This window comes from Lepidochelys kempii, chromosome 6 (genome assembly GCF_965140265.1).
Source record: "Lepidochelys kempii isolate rLepKem1 chromosome 6, rLepKem1.hap2, whole genome shotgun sequence".
Classification (NCBI taxonomy): domain Eukaryota; kingdom Metazoa; phylum Chordata; order Testudines; family Cheloniidae; genus Lepidochelys; species Lepidochelys kempii.
In genome coordinates, this window is record NC_133261.1 from 87,555,638 (window position 1) to 87,578,920 (window position 23,283).

At 41.2% G+C, this 23,283-nt stretch overlaps 2 protein-coding genes and 1 long non-coding RNA gene across 17 annotated transcripts in view; 1 reads left to right on the forward strand and 2 right to left on the reverse strand.

Moving 5' to 3' along the window:
* The first annotated feature begins 3,054 nt into the window (after positions 1 to 3,054).
* Positions 3,055 to 5,371, forward strand: INSM2 (INSM transcriptional repressor 2). The gene has a single exon (XM_073350690.1). It carries the CDS (start codon positions 3,055 to 3,057, stop codon positions 4,501 to 4,503), a length of 1,449 nt encoding a protein of 482 aa, XP_073206791.1. The 3' UTR covers positions 4,504 to 5,371.
* A 1,872-nt stretch (positions 5,372 to 7,243) lies between these two features.
* RALGAPA1 (Ral GTPase activating protein catalytic subunit alpha 1) overlaps positions 7,244 to 23,283 on the reverse strand; it is a 231,449-nt gene continuing 215,409 nt past the window's right edge. For 10 of the 15 annotated variants that reach the window (XM_073349047.1, XM_073349045.1, XM_073349040.1 and 7 more), the window contains 2 exons: positions 17,924 to 18,048; positions 7,244 to 8,591 (listed from right to left, as the gene is read on the reverse strand). In XM_073349047.1, the coding sequence (XP_073205148.1) occupies positions 8,440 to 8,591; positions 17,924 to 18,048 (277 nt within the window). In that variant the 3' untranslated portion in view covers positions 7,244 to 8,439. Of the gene's footprint in view, positions 8,592 to 12,338; positions 12,404 to 17,250; positions 17,282 to 17,923; positions 18,049 to 23,283 lie in introns of those variants that run through there. The other 5 variants (XM_073349041.1, XM_073349052.1, XR_012159487.1 and 2 more) reach the window with 4 other exon arrangements.
* LOC140913166 (uncharacterized) overlaps positions 18,732 to 23,283 on the reverse strand; it is a 39,444-nt gene continuing 34,892 nt past the window's right edge. Inside the window, exon 4 of the long non-coding RNA XR_012159489.1 lies at positions 18,732 to 19,024. This is a non-coding gene — a long non-coding RNA (uncharacterized lncRNA). The remainder of the gene's footprint in view (positions 19,025 to 23,283) is intronic.

Genomic DNA, 23,283 nt, shown 5'->3' on the forward strand with positions numbered 1-23,283 from the left:
TGAGCTGAGAAGTCTACACAGCAATGAAACAGCCCTGCAGCCTAAGCCCAGTGAGCCTGAGTCAGCTGGTACAGGCCAGCTGCAGGTGCTTAGTTGCTGAGTAGATATATTCATAGAGTTTGAGGCCAGAAAGGACCACCAGATCATCTAGTCTGACCTCTTGTATATCACAGGCTACTAACACCCTATGTCTTTTTTAAAAATTATTTTAGATAAATGAGTCAATTCCAGTGTTCAAGAATGTGAGAAACTGATAGCATGGGCTGAAGCCAGGGAGAATTTAAACAATTCTTCCCCATATAATTCTATCATTGCACTTTTACCTTGTTCTATTCTCAGACAACAGCATTTCTAAGGGAAAATGATTACTGAATTATTAAACAGCACCACCACTCTATTTGCTATACTCACAAACTGTCCACCACACATACAGGGCCATGAATAAGGTGTGTGAGTATGTATGGGAAATGTATTGCAAAAGAACCAACCTGATGTGGACGAAATGAAGCAACTCAATTCTGCATAATTCTCCTCTTCTCCCCTCAACACACAGATAGTCTAGGAACTCCCTAGAACTTGAGGAGTGTTACACTCTTGCAGTTATGCATACAGCCTCTCTCTTTAATCACAGATGAATTCTGATGTTAGGACAGATATACAGAATTTCAATCACGGCTAGACACAGGTTGACTGTGCATTGTGTGAAAAAATACTTTCTTTTGTTTGTTTTAAACCTGCTTCCTATTAATTTCATTTGGTAACCCCTAGTTCTTGTGTTATGAGAAGGAGTAAATTACACTTCCTTATTTACTTTCTCCACATCAGTCATGATTTTACAGATCTCTATCATATCCCCCCTTAGTCATCTCTTTTCCAAGCTAAAAAGTCTCAGTTTTATTAATCTCTCCTCAGACAGAAGCTGTTCCATACCCCAAATTATTTTTGTTGCCCTTTTCTGAACCTATTCCAATTCCAGTGTATCTTTTTTTGAGGTGGGGCAACCACATCTGTATGCAGTATTCAAGATGTGGGCATACCATGGATTTATATAGAGACAACATGATATTTTATGTTTTATTATCTATCCCTTTCCGAATGATTCCCAACATTCTGTTCGCTTTTTGAACTGCCACTGCACATTGAGTGGATATTTTCAGAGAACTATCCACAATGACTCCAAGATCTCTTTCTTGAGTAGTAACAGCTAATTTAGATCCTATCATTTTATATGTATAGTTGGGATTATGTTTTCCAATGTGCATTACTTTGCATTTATCAACACTGAATTTCAACTGCCATTTTGTTAGCCAGCCACCCAGTTTTGAGAGATCCTTTTGTAGCTCTTTGCAGTCTGCTTGGGACTTAACTTACCAAGGTGCGGTAGCTGGCAGACAAAAGCCCTTTCCCCTGGAGCTTTTAGGAGGCACAGTTTGAAATGCAAACACAAGCCAATGGTTCAGTGCATTAAATTGTCCCGTGTCTCCATCCCTCTCTCTCTCCAACCGTGTGAAGCTGCAGCAAGCAGCTGTATGGTAATGAGAGTGCTGGTGCCTGGCAGTAGAGGAAGTACCCCTAAAGAGAAACACAGTGACAGACACACAGCCCCAATTCCATCCCAAAGTGCAACTGCAGACACCTTAGATCATTTCAAACTAGACTGGACAAAGCTCTAACAAATGTACAATAGGGACCACCAACCCTGCACTGACAAGTGGGATGGACCTGATAGGAGCTACAGAAGGAAAAACCTATGATTCACTTGCTGAACAAGTCAAGTGTAGCTTGACACACATAGAAGCCAATCTTCCACCTTTACAAAGTCCTGGTGCTTCTTTTCCCAAGGAGCCCTGGAATGGGGAGAGGCTGTAAGTGCATGTGCTTTCTGTTGCCTTTTTTCGGGTAGGAATAAAAACCTAACTTAGCAAACTATATCAAGACTAGACACATGTCATTTAGATGGGAGATAACCTGGTAATTAAAGAGAAAACGACCCTTACATTGATATATTTCACCTACCTTCACAGGAGGAGGAGATCTTGTAAGGCTGGGAGCGGACGACTTCCTGTTAAGTTTATCCCTTTTCTTGATGTGATGGACTAAATTCACCTCACAGGATTCACTTCATGACGGGGGATATGAATTTGATCCATTGCTATAAGAAGATCTAAAACGTCTTAGTCCACGAGGCAAACGCCTTGCAGAAGAGGGAGTAAGTGATGGTGGGGCCCCGAGGAGGGAGGAAATAGCGAGACAGATACACTGAAGAACCAGCTACAGTCAGGACATAAACACGTGCAATACATTAATTCAGATCAATCTCCAGAATTTTAGAGGGAAGAGAAATTGCTTCTTTCACTTTACCAACCTCCCTAGCTTTAAAGAATGGTCATTCCAGGAGAAGCTCCCCTAAGGTAACTCCCTGGACTCCCATGGTCTTGGGAACTGTAGGGTAAGCATCGCCGAGAGCCTGCCTGGAACTCCCAGGGTGGGTCTCTAGTCAAGATGACATTTGGTAGCCGTCAGACCAGACACCTGGGGTTTCTGTGGCAGCCCATACCCAGCGCTGGGCTGGGGGGAGCTAAATTGGTCTAGCTACAGAGTGGTCAGAAAGGGGTACTCCCCGTTGGATGGGTGTATTGGTTGGTGTTATTCCAAACCCCAGGCAGGGACCATGAAGATCCAAGGGCAGAGTCTGCGTGGGCCCTGACCTGCGTGGGACGCCTTGTGCCTGCTCAGACCCTCTGTCCCTAGCGGGAAGGATGTTCAGAGGAGCCGGAGGGGCCCACCAGCTAGGACTCAGAGGGCCCCCCGCCGCTCACACACTTGAAGCTCCTTCCCTTCCCAGCCCATCCTCCTCCCCTCCCTCATCCAGCGGCGGCTTCAACTCCTCATTGGCCGCCCTCTGCTGAAGGGAGGATGACGCCTTGGCAAACAATAGGCGCCTTTAGGTATAAATGCACCTCGGGCAGGCGGCGCCGCGATGCTCAGCGCTCCTGGGGGGCTGCAGGCTCAGCCCGGTGCCCTGGCCCGCGCCACCGCCCCGCACGCGGGAAGATGCCCCGGGGGTTTCTGGTAAAGCGGAGCAGGAGGGCGGGCGGCTCCTACAGGGTGCGCCGCCAGGAGAGGGACCTCCAGCAGCCTCTGCAGGTGCCCCCCGCCCAGAAGCCCCCGCCCCCGCCGGCGGCTGAGGCCGGCCCCGCCTTGTCCCCGCTCCCCAAAGCCGCCCGGGAGGAAAGGGAGCCGGTCGCCCCGCCGCCGAGCCCAGAGCCTGCTCCTGGGATAGCCACTTGCCGGCCAACTCCGCCCGGGGGCCCGGCCGCCTGGGCTGCGGGGGGCGCCTGCAGCGCGACGGGGCTGAGGAAGGCTTTCTTCGAGCGCTGCCTCAGCTCGCCCGCCCCCGCCGAGTCCTTGCCGCCCGCCGAGAGGCTCCTGCTGCCGCCCCGCACGCCCCTCCCCGCCCCGGGCGGCCGGCTGGCCCAGGAGCCGCTCTGCCCGGCGCTGAAGCGGCCGCCCCGGGCCAAGGCGCCGGCCAAGAAGCCCAAGGCCCTGCGGAAGCTCAGCTTCGCCGACGAGGTGACCACGTCGCCCGTGCTGGGGCTGCGGATCAAGGCGGAAGGGCCGGAGGGCAGGGCCGGGCCCCCCGCGGGCGGGCGCACGCCGCTGGGCGAGTTCATCTGCCAGCTGTGCAAGGAGCAGTACGCCGACCCGCTGGCGCTGGCCCAGCACCGCTGCTCGCGCATCGTGCGCGTCGAGTACCGCTGCCCCGAGTGCCACAAGATCTTCAGCTGCCCCGCCAACCTGGCCTCGCACCGCCGCTGGCACAAGCCCCGCCCCGCCGCCAGCGCCGACGGCCCGGGCGCCAAGAAGCCCCCGGGCGCCCCGTGCCCCTCTGAGGGGAAGGAGAACAGCAGCGAGCCGCGCCCCGCAGCCCCGGAGGGGCCGCGCCAGCCGCCGCCGCCGCCGCCGCCCGAGCAGGATCAGCACCCCAGCGCCGCGGACAGCTCCTGCTGCCGAGACCTGAAGCCCGCCGGCCAGAGCGCCCTGTGCGGGGCGGGCGGCGAGGGGCTGAGGGAGGCGGCCGCTCCGGGCCCGATCCCCGGCGACAACGAGGTCTTCGTCTGCCCCTACTGCCACAAGAGGTTCCGCCGCCAGGCTTACCTGCGCAAGCACCTCAGCACCCACGAGGCGCCCCGGCCGGCGGCCTACAGCCCCCTGGAGCGGGGCCAGATCACCTTCCCCTGCCACCTGTGCGGGGCTCACTTCCCCTCGGCGGACACCAGGGACAAGCACCGGCTGTGGCACGCCGTGCGCGAGGAGCTGCTGCTGCCCCTGGGGCAGCCCGAGAGCAGTGCCGCGGAAGGGGAGCAGCAGATCTTCTCCTGCAAGCACTGCCCTGCTACCTTCTTCAGCTCGCCGGGGCTCACCAGGCACATCAACAAGTGCCACCCCACGGAGAACAGGCAGGTCTTTCTGCTCCAGATGGCGGTCAGACCTGGCTGCTAATGAGTAAGAGGGCATGGGAAGGCACGGGCGCCGACAGGGGACTCTCGTTCATAGGCATTGAGCGGTCACCTTTCGGAGTCCCTTTAAACTGGTGTTTGAAATGTGTAGTGCTCCCGGGGGAAGGGGTGGATTTGGTTGTAGTCTGCACTGTTAATGACTCTCCTATAGTTTAAATAGTTGATTTGATAGGATTCTTCAAAACCACCAGTAAACTAAACGAATCCTATCCAAGCTGTAATTCCTATGGAAAGTCGCAGTGTGTGCATACATGTCTACGAAGGAAAAATCAGGAAGGGGCAGGGGAGAGGCTGCTAAGTGGCAGCGAAGGAAAAGGCCCGTTGCCATCATGCCAAAAGTTTAATAAGTCAACCCTAAGTTGACTACGAATTATCCTTGCTGCCTTAATGGACTTAGACTGCAATGTGTGTTCTGTAAATCCAAGAAGTGAGAGAGAATTAGTGACAAGAGTCATATTTTCAGTAAAGTTGGGGCGTTGGTTCTAGGCACGCCCCCCCTCCCCTTACCACTGAAGGTTAGTAACAGTATTTTGAAGAGCTCTTATACAATGCTTGAAAAGGCGAAAACTATCCAAACATAAAAACCTCGGGCTGGCTGTGGGCTTTGGGGAGCGCTGGGGAAGAGGCTACTGCCAAAGTGAAAGTAAATCTCCTGTCCCCTCTCCCCCAGGATAGAAGTAAATATCCTATTTAAAAAGAGTATTATTTTTCGTCAAAAAGGGAGACTGGCTTAGTTAAACTGTTTTAATAGAAGCCCCGGCTCCTCAATTTTAATAATTTATTATGAAGTGTTTTCTTCGCTGTATCCTGTATTAAAAGTACATAAAGTTAAATGTTCATATTAAGTCAGTGTCAAGTCCTATATAACTAGCAATACTTATGGAGAATTAACCGTACTGTCTGCTGTTGGTTATTATTGGCTATTAAAATATGAAGTGTTAACTGCTTGTTAGCTATTTGCGCATTTTCTGATCACTCTATGTTGTATACTCTAGAAAATGTAGTGTAAGCGAAACGCTCCCCTCTAACAAGTGGAAAGCTTTTGCGATTTTAGTGGGTTGCTAGTTTAGCCACGACACTACACAGAAATGGGTACATTCCTTGCATTGTGTTTTATCCAGAACTAAGGCAAAGAGCACCAGTACAAAACCACCACATAGGATGCCTGTAAACGATCCATTTCAGCGCCCAGGATTCCAAGAGGCTACGATCCCGAATCCCCTCTTTCTCAATTAACTCACACTCCAGCTTTTGTGAACATTAGCTATGTTTAGAAGACACAATCCTTCTACCATGTTGCTAAAGAACAGATGTGATAAGCGCCCCTTCTATACTGACACGCAATATTAAGTTTCCAGTATTATGGCCATTGGGACCCAGGGTATTAGAGAGACAAGGTGGATGAAGTAGTATCTTTTATTAGAGCGACTTCTGTTGGTGAGAGACAAGCTTTTGAGCCCCAAAGAGCTCTTCTTCAGGTCTGGGAAAGGTACTCCATGTCACAGTTAAGCTAAACAATCTGTTTCAACTTGTATTTAAGTAGTTAACACACATTCTAAGGGACCATTCAAGGTGAAGAGGCCTGTTGAAAAATAAGATTCTCTCACCCACCTTGTCTCTCTCTACATTAATAAGTGCATTGACTATATATTTCCCCACATTGTAGGGCTCTGTCTAAAAGTTTTAGAATATCATATTCAGAATGCAAAGATAGTGATGTTTCCTCCTGAATCTCTACATACAAAAACTTATTTCAAAATAGGATGGTAAAACTTAGGCAAAAATGATATTTTAATAAAGGATTTAAAACTAATCCTTTTCCTGAAGCTAGCTGATAGGAATGGGTTAGCAGGTGATTTTGTATAGACTAATGGATTAAAATAATCAACACCTGTACCCTCTCAAATGAGCAGAAGAATCAATTTAAAATAGCTGGATTGGCATCCTCTACAGTAATTATTTCTTCACAGTTTAGCATCTATACACAAATAAAAGTATGAAGACAGAGTAGTGAGACTTATATAACACAAGATTAAAGAGACAATATTAGTTTCCTGAGTACAATTATGAATGAGAAGGGTGTTTCTCTTGTTTGGCTCAAGAACTCAGAAGAGTCAATCTATAAACGGGGGAAAACCTTCACACAAAACTCCTGCTGAAGCAAAAGTTTCAGCTCAATAACACCGTTTTGTCAGAACTTATCTGAAGAGTGCTATTATTTCAGAAGTGCATCTTTGCAGTGATCTGTTGAGAAACCAAAATGGCTTGTAATTTGGTATTCCAGGAAGGCTTTTAAAAAGTACCAAAAGTCTAAAGGGAGGTTTTACACAAATCTAATTAATTTCCTTAAAGTAAATTCTCCCTTGGAGAAACTCAATGAATGAGACTATCGCACCGCCAGCCTTAATCTTTGCTCCTACAATCAAACAGAATGAACTAAGAACAGACTAAAACCATATAATGACCATCAAATGCTGTTCCTGCAACTAGGTAAGAGCACATAGCTTACACAGCAAGATGTTCTCATGTTTTCAGAGGATCTGTGCTGGAAGCACTATGAGGGGCTAAGGCTAGAGATGTAAGAATTTACACCAAATTTAATAAGGATGAAAACAAAATCACATATTACACCAACCCTTCCCAAACCCTCTAATATATCTGATAACAGACTAAGCCACTCATTGATTTGAATAACAAGAGTCCAATCTTTGCAGAGGAATGGATAATATAAAGAAGGTGGTAAGAATAATTTTATTGTATTATTAAATAGCATGTCTTCTCTTTAACCATTACAAATTTGTAGATACTACATGAATGACAATACATAATTTATATTTCTATTGTTGCCTTATGGTATATTTACACATGCAGTTAGTACCAATGCCATGCTACATTTCGTTATAACAGAATATGCCCAACTCAAAACAAATGTGAGCATTTCATCACCTGTAGGAAAATACCTCTGGGTGGGTGGTATGTGTACTAATCTGCACGTATATGGTTAGAAACCCCCCCCAGCATTTCAGGTCAGACTCCTGGAGAATGTTCCCTTTTCTTCAAAAGTACACATCACTGTAGCAATGAATTTACATCAGAAAAGTGCTTTTATGTAAGAAAGCGTAATATAGATCTAAACTCTGCAGCCTGATGATAAAGGCCACAGCTTCAGAAAAGAATTGACTATTGATACCACTCAGAAAAGCAAACGTTATAAAAATATTTGGAAGCCAAGCATAAATAGAATTTCAGCACAGTGATTTTTCTTGTATTTGGGCATAGGTTATGGCATCACCTGCACAGTTATGAAATGATACATTACATTGTGAAGGAGTTGGTGCTGCTAGCAAATTCTCTTATTTGAACTCTGAAATGCTAAAAGACCATTTATTTTAAGTATTTTATTCTTATAACATAAATAATCTGTACACATCCTGTGCATTAACACTACCTGTGACATTTGATAAGGACGTTACAAATGCATTTTCAATTTAAAATTGTACATTCATTTTCAAATTGTACATATTTATTTCTGTTACAAAGAAAATTTCAATGGGGGCACAATAAATATAATGTAATAAGACTGCAGTCTCCAATTCTGTGTGTGCCTTGAGATTAACAACAGGGTTAAAAGTGGCTATGTTAGACATCATCATCCTGGAAGGTAAAAAGTGCAGAGAAGAAACTACACTGAAAATAATATGGCAGCCTGGAGTTTTATTAAAAAAATAACAAAAGCTAAAATATTAAATTACAAATAAAATTCCAGTGTCGCTGTCTAAAATAAATGTACAGGAAAAGCCTGTGCTAGCTATGGGAGACACACATATCAGGGACATTTTCCTTTAACTGAAAGCAGAGAGTCAGTGCGTTAGGGGGTTGCTGATCACTGTTTATTAGAAAGCTGCAAGTTTCTCAATGTTTAGGATTTGTTGGCTGAGCCAGAGGAGCGGCGAAGTTTCATGGACATTCGGCTCTTGCTAGTCCGAGGAGACATTGGAGAGGCTAAATCGGTCCCGTCCACCTGCACTGCTGCTGCTGGAATTTCGCCTGGCTGGGTCTCTGGGCAGAAGCCTGCAGAGGACACCAAGCTTGTTAGTACAGTCTTCCTCACTCACAGAAAGGAAATCTACAGACACGGAACAGATGGGAACTGGAGCTCCGCCATCAGTGCGCAGCATATACTAACCCTTTACCAACTGTGGGAGACTTCACTGCACATGAAAGTAGCAACAGAACACATTAACCTCGAGAGAAAAAACTATGCCAAAAACTCTGACTAGTCTACAAGGTACTGTAAACCTCAATCTCTGCAATGAGACAGGGTTGAAATGGGCAATACCCCCATTCCCCTCACCATGAGGGCAAGCACCACAGCTTTCTTCAAGGATGGAGAGTTATTATTCCTACTATAACCAGAGAGAAAGCGAGTTCACTTGGCAGTCAGAATGTGAAGGCTTAACAGCTTGGTGAGCATGCAGTGAATTCTAGGAAAGCAACTGAAAAGGCAGAACTGGGGGAAGGGGATCAGTAAGGAGCCCTTTTTGATAGGACCTAATCTTTAGTAAAAAGCACCAGAAGAGAGATTCCTCCAGATGCACAAGGCAGAAGCTTGAACAGATCTTACTAATTGGATGTGGTACATGTTTTATTCTCTTTATTAAAGGAACAAGATGAATTTAAGATTACAGAAGGCAACTCATTACCTGAGCACCCTCAGTGGGCCCAGAGCCTTTTTTTGAGAGCTGATTATGAAAACCACACCACCCAATTCTTCTGTTCTCAACATCCTTTTCCACAAAAAGATGCCAAAGGAAAAGTAACAAACGTGATATCAAATTTGCGTTCTCTCTAATTATTTCTGCGTGCAGAGATTTAGAACTGTGTTCATCAGTCCCTCTTGAGCATCTACAATAAACAGGGTTGGGTGAATTTTTTTCCTTGAATAGTTTATTAGCCAAAAAATGCAGTTTCAGCTGACCTGAAACTATCAGTAATGTGTTGAATTTGCTAAATAGTTTTGACCAAACTGAAGAACTTGAAATGTTTAGATAATGTCAGAACTAAGCATTTCATCTTGAAATATTTTGTTTTGATTTCAGGCATTTTCATGTAAACAAAGTAACAGATTAACAAAACATGTACAGGGGTGGGGAAGACGGTGTCCCTTATAACCTTTAGTCCAGTGGTTCTCAACCTGTTTATCATTGTGGGCTGCAGGTTGAGAACCACAGCACACTCCTCCTAACCTTCCCCCCCACAGTCCCTATGCCCAGTGCCCCCCTGTCCAGAGACCTCTCCACAGAGCGGGGTCAGGAGCGAAGCCCTGGGTGTGGAACCAGACAGCTGGGACCCAGACCCGCTGCATGGTGCTGGGCAGCCGCATTGGAGACCCTACAGCGTGAGGCTGGACCCTGCCAGCCATATCCTACCGCGTGGGGCCGGGCAGCCAGACCCGGACCCCGCCATGGGGGGGTCTAGGCAGCCGGGACCTGAGTTCCACTGTGCCTGGCAGCTAGGACCCCTGGCGCCAGACCAGGAACGGAGCGCCAGCAGCCAGACCCGAGGCATTGGGCCAGAAGTGGAGCCCCACCTAAAACCTGGGGGTGCTGCAGCACTCCTGCAAACCACTAGTTCCAGTGCTCAACCCCCTCACTGCCCAGAGCCCCCCCAAACCTGCCCAAAGACCCACTCTCCCCCGACAGCAATGCTCCTTATGCGGTCTTCCCCTCAGCCAGCCCCACCCCGTGCCAGACCAGAGCAGCACATTTTGAATTTCTTTTAGCACACAGCTGGTCCACATGCAGCCTGCGGGTTGAGAACTGCTGCTTTAGCCAGTGCTTAGAATACTCTCCTGGCATGTGGGAAACCCAGGTTCAATTCCCCTGATGAAGCAAAGGGATTTGAACTTGCACCTCCCACACTGCAGGTGACTGTCCTAGTCACCAGCCTATGGGATATTCTGGTGTGGGTCTTTCTCAATCTGTCCTGTTAAAGCTGTTCTACTTAAAAAACAAAACAAAACACAAAAAAAATTGAAGTAGTCATTGAAGCAGGAACTTGAACTTGCGTCTCCTACATTCTAGGTCTAATCACTTGGCTTATCAGGTCACTCTCATGCTCTTTCCCTGGCCCAATGACTATGGATTGCTCCTATGAATGACAATGAACAGGTCAACAGACTCTATGGCAGAGGTTCCCAAACTTTTTACCTCATGCCCCCCCTTACCCTTGTCTGTGCCCCTCTCCCTCCCCGAGCTGGGGCCGGGAGCAAGGTCGTGGCTCTGGTGGGAGGTGTGGATAGGGATAAGGGGGCTGATGCTGGGGGCAGGGGTGGGAGCGGAGCCTTGGCTGGGGCTGTGGCGGGGTGGCATTTCCTCCCCATCCTCCGTGGATGCTGGCCTGAACCCTAGCCATACCCCTGAACATTCCTCCCCTCCCGCAAGGGGCATGCCCCACAGTTTGGGGACCTCTGCTCTATAGCCTGGTAGTTAGGGGACTCACTAGGATGTGGGAGATGACCGAAGTTTAAGTCCCCACTCCCGTAACTATTTATAATAAATGGAACAGCTTCAACAGAACAGATTGAGAAAGATCCACAGCAGAATATCCCATAGCTCAGAGACTAGGACACTCTCCTGCACTGTGGAGATGATGAAATTCAAATGCCTTTTCTATGCCAGGCAGAGGGGAGAATTGAACCTGGGTCTCCCACATCCCATATGAGTAACCCTAACCACTGAACTAAGTAGTATAAAAGAGGGCCTTTCCTTCCCCCTGCACATTTTATGAATCTAAGCCTTTGCTCCTGTGAAAATGCCTGAAATAAAAAAAATTGAGGTTGAAATTAAACATTTAGTTTTTGATCCAATTCATTTCCCCCCCAATTTTTCTGATTACAAAACAAAAAAAACCAATGCCCCCCCAAGAATCAAGGAATTCTATTTTCATTTCAACTCAAAACCATTTTTTCCTGAATTTTCAGAATTGCCATCAAACCACAAACTATTATTCACTCAACTCTAACAGATAAACTTAACTAATTATAATTAACTTGTAGCACAGCCAGGCCGATTGATTTAGCTCATTACCTGAATCCTTTCTGATCACTTTGACCTGTAGAAACTATGGGTGAAAACCTGATCCCTCTTAAATCAAAGGTAAAACTTCAATAGGCTTCAATGGGACCAGAATTTCAACCTATATTTTTCCTGTACCCTGGCCTCTTCTGTACAACATAGATGTAACAATCAAAACTGAGGCTACCACTCCTCAGTGTAAGCTCAATGCACGGAGCGTATCACTTCATTACACATATACATCTCTGAATATAATTTATTCTGATGATGCCCTAAAGTGGCCAGTGAAATCACATACTCAAGTCAGAAGTATGCACCTAAAACATATTGCCATAAACCAAACTGATTAAACAACTCAGATGTTCTATTTGACCACAGTACTTCCCATGTTGTTCAAACTGACATGACTCACCCAAGTGACAGGGGGAGGAAAAGGCACTGTGTTATTTGTTCCCCAGCTGGTGACAGTAATTCTATTCATGAACTAGGTACTGCACTGCCAAAGAATCTGGAATGGTACTATAGTGCCTAACTCACTATGCCTTATAAAAAATGCAAGTGGGGAAACACCCCCCCCCCACCTTTTCATTTTCTGAAATTCTATCTTGCTCTAATTTTATAAGGAATTAAAGTACTTCAAATCATGGGAATTAGAGAACAGAAAACAACCACGGATGTTTTGCACAGCATGCCATTCACAGCTAGCATGGAAGACTTTCCGTTTCAAGCCTTTGCCCTTTACCTTGATGTGGCCAGTGCTTTCTAGTGGAGGTTTTAGAAGGAGAAGAAATATCACAGCATTTCTTTCTTTGTTGAGAATGAAGAAGTGATGAGGAAGGAGTGGACACAAGTGGGGGGGAGGGGGAGAAAAGATAAAAGTAACAGGTGTGAGACACTAGACACAAACCGCAAAGATTGAAGGGCATTAACAGATGAGCACAGATGACAGAATAGATAGAATTTCATTATGTAACTGCTGTTCATGCTACAGGTTAAAGAGAATGACAGGTTAGTATGCATAATGAAGCAATAGCTCTGAAATCAGGAGTTCTACTTACCAACTAAAGGTTACAAGGAAAAAGAAAGAAAAAAAGAGTTCTATAAAATAACCTAGATCCAGCAGCCATATTTACTACAAATGCAATACATGCCAATCATCTATCTTAAGCTCTTTTAAAAAGTTTGTGAAAACAGTTAAATACTTCCCTAAAAAAACCTAGAAGGAAAAAGAAAAATGGAAGTTTGATATTTGGTTTCTGTTCACCATCACTGTTTCACATTTATAATATGCTCAGAATTACACCTAGCATAAAAAAGGAATGAGCTGAAAAGATGAAATAGGGAAAAATATCAGTGTAACATTTGAGCTGTATTGTGAAAGTCAAAGGGTAAATCAGCGCATGGTGTTTTACCTATAGTGTCAAGAGAATTCTAACATTCACCAACTTTCAAAAGAAAAACCACCAATTATATTGGATAAAGAAATACTTCAAAAATAACATAATTTTGATGGAAGTATTACTCCAGTATTGCATAATATTTTGTTTACAGTTCTTAAACAGAATTTTTTCCCCAAAATTCTCTTTTCTAGGAAAGATTTTGCATTTCTGGTCTTTTGCTCAGATTTCGAATGAAAAAATCAAAGATTAAAAATTTTCTGTAGGATGGAAATTCCAGTTATGCACAGCCATAATTATGATCCTTGCAAGTACCTTGACCTAAAGCAGGGATAGGCAGGGGAATTCCTGAGTTCTCTCCCCAGCCCTGCCAGCCATGCAGCCTTAATAATGAACCTTTACAGTTCTACAGTACCTTTGCTACTGAATTTCAAACATCACAATCCATTGTAATTTTCAATCCCCTCCCACAGAGAGGTGAGCATCTTTATTCCCATTTATAAGTGGAAAATAGAAGGGAAGAGAGAGAGATTAAGTTACACTGAATTAATGGAAGAACAGATTAAAACTCAGTCCCCTCCATCACAATCCCCGGTCCCAAAACTAAACTACTAAATCTCACGGCCTTCTGTCAGGTGGACAAGTCACAACTTCGATGTGCCCCAGTTCCTCTACCTGTAAATTGGGATACATACCTACTGCTCAGGAGGCCGGAAGAACTGTGTGAATATTGTTTTGAAATGTTCAGTCACTAAACTATTCTCTATGGGATCAAAAGGCTCCTGCCCTGTTCAGGGATGGGCTAAATGGTTATAGGATCCAGACTGATCTCATGACACAATATTGTGACCAAATGAACTGTGCTAGAGGAACACTTTGTTTATAGGAATCAGCATAATTATCTACGCTGGTCCGCGGCATTGGAGTGAAAAACAGGAAAGGGAAAAAAACTCTTCAGTAACAAGCTAAGGATCTGAGCCTCACTTTGTCAATAAGCCCTTCCACAGCCATGATTTTAACATTGACAAGTATCCTGGCCTGCTCTGCATCAGAGAAAGCTGTCTTACTTTGGGGACTGGTATTAGCTCACCTCAGGTTACTGTTACAACCTCCCAGGTTACTGTATTCAAAGATATATTACAGGTTACTGTATTCAAAGATACAGGCAGGACAAGCATGAAGGCAAAATAGCCATTCTATTCTGTTTGTCTCAAACACACGGTAAAGCTCACTTAAAACAAAATCATTTTAGCGTGTCCACCTATTCTGCAAGTCCAGCTCCTATTAAGATAAACAAGCTATTTCTCCTATAGGCAGAGAGAGAGAGAGAGAGAGAGATATTACTTCAATTTTTAAACACCTGGGAAGTGCTCAGATACTATCATCTTCTAAGAAACAACTGTAGTGACCAAAATGAAGGTAACAGCTCTTTCTAAGGTTTGCATCTTCAGTAAAGTTAACCAGTGTGTTGAAGCACAGTGTTGAAAACATTCAACAGTGTTTAATTTGCCTGTTTTTCAAATATGGTCAAAACATTGGCATATCAAAACTAAACAACAGACGGTCAGGGACAAATGTATTTACAACAGTTGGTGATTTTGTCTTAGCTTCACACTTTCTGTAAGTTTAATCTTCCCCTAAAAGGTGAAATTGTACGTACTGCCTCCTTATAAAGCCTATATTCATCAGCTGTACTAACATATGACTGGTCTTGGAGATCATGGTTAGATTTAAGAAGACATTTGCCATAAGGTTATTAAAATAATGGAATTGGGGGCCCAGAACACTGAAAACCTAAAAATATTTTGCGCCCCTCTTCAGCCACCCCTATTTCTAGTCAAGAATGGCCATAAACTGTGGAATTAGTGAGCATTTTAAAAAAATCAGATATCCCCATTATATATCTTGAATTACCAAGCATATCAAATTTAACAAATATCCCACATGGTTAAGTAGAATTTAGACCTGTCAATATATTTTAAAATGAATGTAAAAACTCCAAAAGAAATCTAATACAATAATATTTTAACCCAATTTCTAAAAAATACAACAGTTAGTGAGACAGGATGCATCCTTACGGTTGTTGAGAAATTAGATGTAAAAATGGTTCAACCCATGGGACCAATTCTCCACTCTGTTATGATGGTTTTAACCCTCATATAACTCCATTGGCTTTAATGGTGTGTAAATGGCATAACAACATAGTGTAGGCCTTATATTTGTATCAGTGCTTTTTATAGAATCCTTTTGAGAAAGCATTTTGAAATCCAGGTTTAGGATTTCAATATTTACCTGGAACAGTAATATTTATTTCTGTCAGACAAGAGAGGGTTCAGTAAGTTTGTTAATTTACTTGGAATAAAGACGAGAAAATCCGAATTTAGTTTTAGCCATCTGCCCTCAAATTGGTACCTGGTAATTTTCCAGATTTCAAAACCAATTGATTTAAAAAAGTGATTTCTTCATTGTTTCTCTTATAATTTATAGATTACTCTGCACACGTGAAGCTAGCAAAAATAAGTAACTGCTGTGTAAGATGTACTCATTTTCATTCAATGACCACTAATATTTAGACAATGATTGCATAATTTAATCTATTCGATTTTTTAATAATAAAAGAACCAAGTACTCAGGGCTCTGATCAGGGATGGCAATACTTCTTTATCATATTTGTATTAACATAGCTTTTATCCATGTAAATATGTAACATTTATAAAAAGACACTTGTTTAATATAAGTTATTTGCAGAAATTAAACTGTGTCAATAACTTTTTTTTTAATGAAGTCTATAATAGATACAGTACATACATGGTTTATATATTCATATGTAAGAATAATTATAATATTCCTGTTGAGATTGCCATTGAAAAATAGTTCATTTGGTAGAACTGTTTAACCTAAAATAAAGTTTTAAAAGTATTTGTTCAAACTGCAGTTAGAGAAAATCAAGAAAGATTATTTTAAAAGGAATACAGGAATTGCCATTCCAGAACAGACCACTGGTCTAACTAACCAAGTGTTTGATAATCGATGCTTCAGAGGAAGGTGGCTTTGCTCCACTTCTCCCCAAAAATACACCAGACAAATTGTGCATACTATCCCTCTAGTGCAGGGAGGTAACTGAAAGCGAATAGATACAATTGAAACAAATACCTGAGTAAGTACAAAAAAAAAAAAAAAAAAAAAGAAGAGAGAGAGAGAGAGAAGGCAACTCCAACCATGTGGAATAACTACTGAATACCATTAGGAAGGAGGAAGCACAGGTATTTTTCCTTTAAATAAACACTAGTAGTGTAAATATAAATGTTATTTCTAAATTTCTTAGGAATCCTGTTTTGAATCTCAAATAGGTCAATATCCTGTAGCAATCAAGTCTGCTGATTAAGAGATGTGTAAAAAACATGTTACTTTAACATATTTCTTATATTTAGCTTATTTGTTCAGTTTAACATTTATTGTCTTTAAATTTAGCTTCCACTTGTTCTTGAGCACTTGTGCTAGATTTCACTATCCAATTTCCAATCCTATATACCTCTATTACATTCCTACTTCCGGTCACATTTTCAAACAAAGTAATCTCAGTGTTTTTAAGCTTTTCCAGTATTTTTAAGATGTCCTTAATCTTTTCTCGACCAACGCAGCCCATGTGTTTTAGAATGTATTTATGTAGATCTTAGACATTTTTGCAATCAGAAAACCAAATATAAAGAAGTACCAATTTACCAATTCTAATCTCATTTGATTTCCATCTATTGTTTTAAGAAGAAAACTGAACTGATTTTACTCAACTGCAAATGTGTGAATCATGGCATTTTGATTTGCTTTGCATTAAAATTACACAAGTTTATCAAAAAAATTTCAAGTGTTATACATTCTTCTCCTCTTCCTCTCCTACAGCACCATTATGGAACATCAACGCAAGACAGTACAGGGTACAAAACACACCACTGCCATTCAGTACTACTTGTTCATGCTGAGAAACAAAAGGTCAACACAATAAAAAGTGTTACTAGTTCAACAATTGTGTCTACCATTAGTTGCTTTAATCCCATAACCACTGTTAGTGTTTCATGCAGACCTGGGATTAGTAAAAGACTAAAACTTGAAGAAAATGTAGTGGTAATTTCTCAATCAATGTGAAATTCTTTTTAGAGTGAACAAGGGTAACAAGAAAAGTTTGCATATAACTTGGTTACAAGTTTAGTGCTTTAGTAAAAGTAGTAAGAACAGAGGGTGTTTTTGGACATTTTGTCTTACCTTCAGATAAACAGAACTGATATTTAATGATCTAAAAAGAGGGGAAATAAAATAAATGAAATAATCATAAGGAGTCACAAAATCATCATCAGAACAGGAAGGCCCTGAGTTTCTCATTTTCTTAGTGATTATTATTTTTATTAGTAACTGAAAATGCAGTACCTTCTTATAAAACAGATTCCTAAAGATAAAAAATGGATCTGAAACAATTTTGTTGCTTCTTAATATTTTGAAAATATAAAGTTGGTGAATGTAAAATTTTCTTGGCATTTTAATTGACCTTTTACATTACAGTAAGATAGCAATCTAAAGCTGTCTTAGAGAAGGTCTAGGAATAATACTTGAGGATTCATCAGCCCGCAGCCCAGAGATTTAGTTTGAGCATGTGATAAACATTCATTCTAAAAATACAGAACTTGGTTGCTCTACTAAAATGTTTTGCCAAATCATAGTGCCAGGCAACAAACTAAGGAATTAAAGGCAACTCTCCTGTGGTTATGAATTACACAGTTGCTCAAATATGAAAATATAACATCACTTTGTACATTTTCAGATTAATGATCAGTCTTCATAATACATAAAAGTTTGGAATTTACAGATTTTATAAGTAAGGATACTGCATTTTAAGTGTCATTAAACACTATGGAAAGAATTTCTTTATTGAATTTCTTACCTGAATCAGAGGGCAAATGGTGATAGGGTGCTGGACAGAAAACCTGAGCAGCAAAGTCCTCAAAAGTTGTGGGTTCTAGATGGTGTTGAACAATTGTTTGCAGATATCGAGCTCTCTCCTCATAACTGGTTTACCCAAGAGTTAAGGATCAACTTTAAATCACAGCACACATTTGCTAAACACTAAAGCTTACTCAGTAATTCAGCTATGTTATTCCCTTTAACAAATTTATTCATGTATGTGCATATTATAAATTTCAATGACCATTTGCAGTTTACTAACACTGAAAGTATGGCATTTTTGGATTAAATTAAATTATTCTCAAATCTTTATATAACATTATTTTAGTTAGCCAATAAAAATGATAGTTAAATAGTGCAACATACATTAATTAGAGATGGGTCTGAACCTAAACTCTGGATCTGAACCCCTTCTGAACACTGGGATAGGTTATGTACCTGATGTGTACCTCATGGCTCAGGCTATTTCAGTTATAATACTGTTCCAACAGCTGGATGCAGCTAAAGTAAAATATCTTTGAATAAGGCTACACACTGCCTTCAGGTCAATTTTACTTTCTTTTCTTATGCACCTCAAAATTGTTTCAATCAACCTAAGATTACAGATTATTTTCTAAAGCAGCAAACAGACTTGGTCATAACACTGTTTAAAATTAGGTTTTAAAAATTCTGTAATTGTAATTTGTAGGGGTATAGTGTGAAAAATAACTATCATTAACAAACAACAAACTAGAATCCTTCTCTCAAAAAAATTCTATATATTTTCAGTGAAAAATAACCGTTTCCATAATCCCTAAACAAATGCATGTAGTTAAGATAAATACATAGCTTAAAATGAGTATCAGAAAAAAAATACATAGTCAATTATGCCATTAAAAAAAGCAGACATATTTGTAAAGAATCTGCAGGACCCCTAAATACTGGCTAACAGAGTGTCGGAGGGCACTGACAGCAAAATACCGTACTTCCTTTTCACCACATTCTCCCTCTCTGATATTATTGACTGGAGACCAGTATCTTGAAGTGTTGTTGCTTTAGAAGAACCCTCTCCAGGTTTCTTGTTCCAGCAGGCCTGATTGTGCTGTTAGCACAGAGAAAGCGAGAAAAAAAAAAGAATATTTCTGCTGTTCATGAAAGCAAGTATGGAAATGGCTGTCAAAATGTAGAGCAGCAGGTAGCAACATACAATTATCAAGAAAAACGACCATGCTGACTTCATGTTGTATAGATCCTGAACTGAGAAATCAGTTAACCTTTTCTTCCACAACTTTTAAAGTTGTCCAGCTGGACTCAGTGTGTTGAGTTAGGCAGGCCATATTTAAATATCTTACGTGAGCATAAAAGAAAAAAAAACACACTCCTACAGTATATTCTCATTAACATGTGTATTTTTAACAAATGATTTACTCTTTGCAAGTATTAACATTTTCCATGAACATATTTTTGTTTTCATATTTTAGTAAGAGGCCTCACAGAGTGGAAGAACAATCTGAGGGTTGGCAGTTCGGAAGTCCTGAGTTCTAAACCTGGTTGTGCTGGTGACTTGCCATGTATTTTTAGGGAAGTTATTTTACCTTTTTTGGTCTCAGTTTCCCTTTCTGTAAAATGGGGATAATAGCTACCTATCTTTCTCATTGGTGTGTTGTGAGAAGTAGGCTGAACATGTAAAATGCTATATATAAGCACTAAATACTATTAAGTAGATGAGCCTGCCATTTTCAATTAGGATGAGCAATAAAATTTCAGCCCTGAATTAGGACTGAAGATAATACACTTTAGGTACTCTTCTGGCTTTCACAATTATATTTCAGCAATTAAAAGGGATATGTAGTGATAATCCTTATATGTAACTATCGCACAGGAAGCGATTACAACAAACGAAGTATATTTGAGTAAATTACTCTAAGAAAAAATGTGGCCAAAATCAATAAATACAATATACTTTGTCTAAAATAATTTTCCATCAAAAAATAGACACCATAGTATTCTTTGCTTATACCACAACTTGAGTACATATAAATATTGAAATCAACTGTCTCTCTGGAATTTTTGAAATTCTTTCAGAATACTGAGATAGTTGAACCTCAGAAGAATTCTACTCCGAAAACATTATAATGGAAACACTAGGAAAAGAAGAAATAAAAAACCCTCCATATAAAGTTCTTAAGTTGGGGGACATACACAGTACTGAGCCTTAACACAGGAGACTAATATAGCACAGTTTTTAAGAGGCTATATATAAGTGACAGGGGATGAAACTGATGGTTGAAGTCTAAATAATACTACATATCTCAACTTGTTGAAAAGCACTTTTTTCATTGGGGGAGATTCACAGCTGCTGAATTTTCTGCAGTTAATAGAGTCCTTTGATTCACAGCAGTGCCCCTTACACAAAAAATACTGGCCTTTGTGTATTACCAGAAGCTAATTTTCTATTTGGCTGAAAAGAGAAAAATGGGGTTATTGCTTCTCCCTCCTACGGAGCTTTTCATTATGCCTGATGCACTCAACTTCTAAGCTCTTCTGAGAAAAAAAAATAACTGAAGAGGCAAGAGGTAGAAAAATGAGCTTGTTAGCACATTAGAAGTGAAGTATCTTGGTGGGCCCTAGAAATTCCCAGTGGTGTGTTAACTTATCACTCTATGCATGCTGGCACTGATAGTCTCCCAATTGATCACTCTCTTTTCGCACCAAAGGTGCTGCCAGGAAGCAAAGGCTGAAGGCCCACAGGAGAACAAGCTGCTATCAAAACAAGCTGTTTTTAAAAGTCTGCTTGAATGGATAAAATGTTTCATGGAAAACTAGGGTAGAGACACTTACCTGCTTTAAAAATGCTCTACTTTAAGAGGTCTCTAAATGAAACCTTTTAGTTTATCTTGTTACATCTGAAGCTTATACATAAATAAGGCAGAAATGAGGCAAAAATTAATATTTCGAAAGTAACCAGGACATTCCCAATCTAAATACATACCTCCAAGTCTAAGGGGAAAAAAGTCCTGGTACAGTTTCTGATTTAGTAGGGCAGTACTTGTTTTTATTATATTATCTCAATACTATAAACCTTCACTTAGCAAACCCAGCAAAATCATCCAATTAGCAAACTTGCTCATTTTAGCAACATTTAATAGAATTTTTAATAGCTGGCTGAAAACAGCATCCTGTGTCAAGCTTTTTTTAAAACATGAAAGCCAAGGCCAGAATTACCAATATTCCATATTGTATGGCTACAATGCTCAATTCTTTAAAACAAACAGCTTTCATATATTAAGAACAGAATAACTGAGTGTTTGGGTTTTATGTAGACTAACATGGCATAATTTTGAGATTTACTAATTCACAACCCAAGAGTAATTTTATTTTTTAAACCTAAAAACAAGTTGATTTTCATGGTTGAAATGCTCTGATTATAAATTGCGTATGGATCTGAATATCTGCAATAGCAACTATAAGATACAGTAGTTAATTTCTACATCTATTCATAATAGGCTAGATATTTATCCTTTAAAAGGCTGCTCTCTAGGGAAGAGTTCTTAGCACCTATAAATTGAGTGGCACATATAAACTCAATGGCTAATAATAATAGGCCAACTCAAGCTGTACTCTCATTGTGAATGGATGTTGCCACTAGCATTGGGAGGATGCAAGAATGGACCAAAAGAGAAAGAATCTGGGACAAGAAGTGTCGACATAGACAAGCAGACAAATCTAAATCTGGAATTCTTTCAAGTGAAGCAAATGAAGATTCACAGGTCTAAAGCAAAATCTACAGATTTTGCAGAAACTACTAAGCTTTATTTATTGCAGGAACAGTTATTCTTCAAAATTTTATCGATACAAGGAAGAAAACAGTAGCAGTACCCTTACACATTTTAAATGCCACTCACACTTCAATCATTGCAATTAACAACACTGGTATTCATTAACTAAATCATTTTACATATGTATTCATTATCTTTCAATTACATCAATACTGTAAATATGGAAGTAGTTTTAGGACTACTGATTTGCACAGGGGAACTACCACTGAACTCTTGGTTGTCACATTAAATATGAGTAGGCAATCTGTCAGAAAAGCAACTTCTCATATTTCCTCCTCCTAATCACACTCCATCTTCTCCCTCCTCTATCACTGTTGACAATCTTAGTATCTTTATCTTCAACTTGGACTACTCATTAGGTCCTCAGGCTGCGTCTAAATTTTGCAGATTCTTTCTGCATCACATCTCTAAGATACAGCCTTTCACATTCATCCACCCAGCTAAAACTCTCATCCAAGCTCTCATCACATAGTATATTGATTACTGCTTTTTCTCTGGCTTTGGCAAATGCAGTCTTACCCCATTCATATCCACTCAGAATGCTGCTGCAAAGATCATTCTAGACCACTGCTTTCAACCATGTCACTACTCTCTTTGCATCCCTCCACTGGCTCCCCATTTTCTATTGCATAAAACATAAGCTGCTGGTCTTCGTTTTTCTGGTCTTTCATGGCTTACTACCACCCTTTCTATAATCTCTTTTTCACTATCAAAATGTTGGCTCCCATCTCTGATTGCCCAACGATATCAGCCTCCATCAGCCACTTGTCAAATTTTCCAGCAAGCACTTTTGTGCTTTTTCCCATACTGCTCCTCATGAGTGGGAGAAGCTCCCCGTAAGCATCTGTAAAACTACTTAATTGTTCTCCTTAAAATCTCTTTAAAACTTTTGCTATGATGACTACAGAAATATTGATCACAGTTAGCCATTCATGCACTAATACTACTGCCTATCATGCTGACCAGCATTGTCTCAATGTTTCCTTATACTAACCTGTGTCTGTCTCCATGTGTTGTCTCGTCTTATACTTTGATTGTAAGCTTTTGAGCAGGGACTGTCTTTTTGTTCTGTGTTTGTATGGCACCTAGCACAAAGGAACCCTAGTCATGGACCAGGACACCAAAGTGCTATGGTAATACAAATAAATCACACCCTAGATGTTTTGTGAATTTTAGGTTTTCTTCCTTTGTATCGTAACTAATTCCTCTACATTCATCCTTTCTACCCTCTCTTTACTACTACTAAAACTTCTAACCATGGTGTTCTCATCTTTCCACTTCATTAGTACAACCTATCCTCTCTGGCCTCCCCACTTCTCACCTCGGTCTCTCACATTAACAAAATGCTGCTGCTAAAAACATCTTCATCTCCTGCACTTTTGAACATGAACTCCTCCTCCATAAACACCTTCACTGACTTCGTTCCCACTACATTAAACGCATCTCCTCAAATTCACTTTCATTTATTTAAATAACTTGAACTTTGCCTATATCTTTTCTCAGTAACAGCTCCCCCAAAACT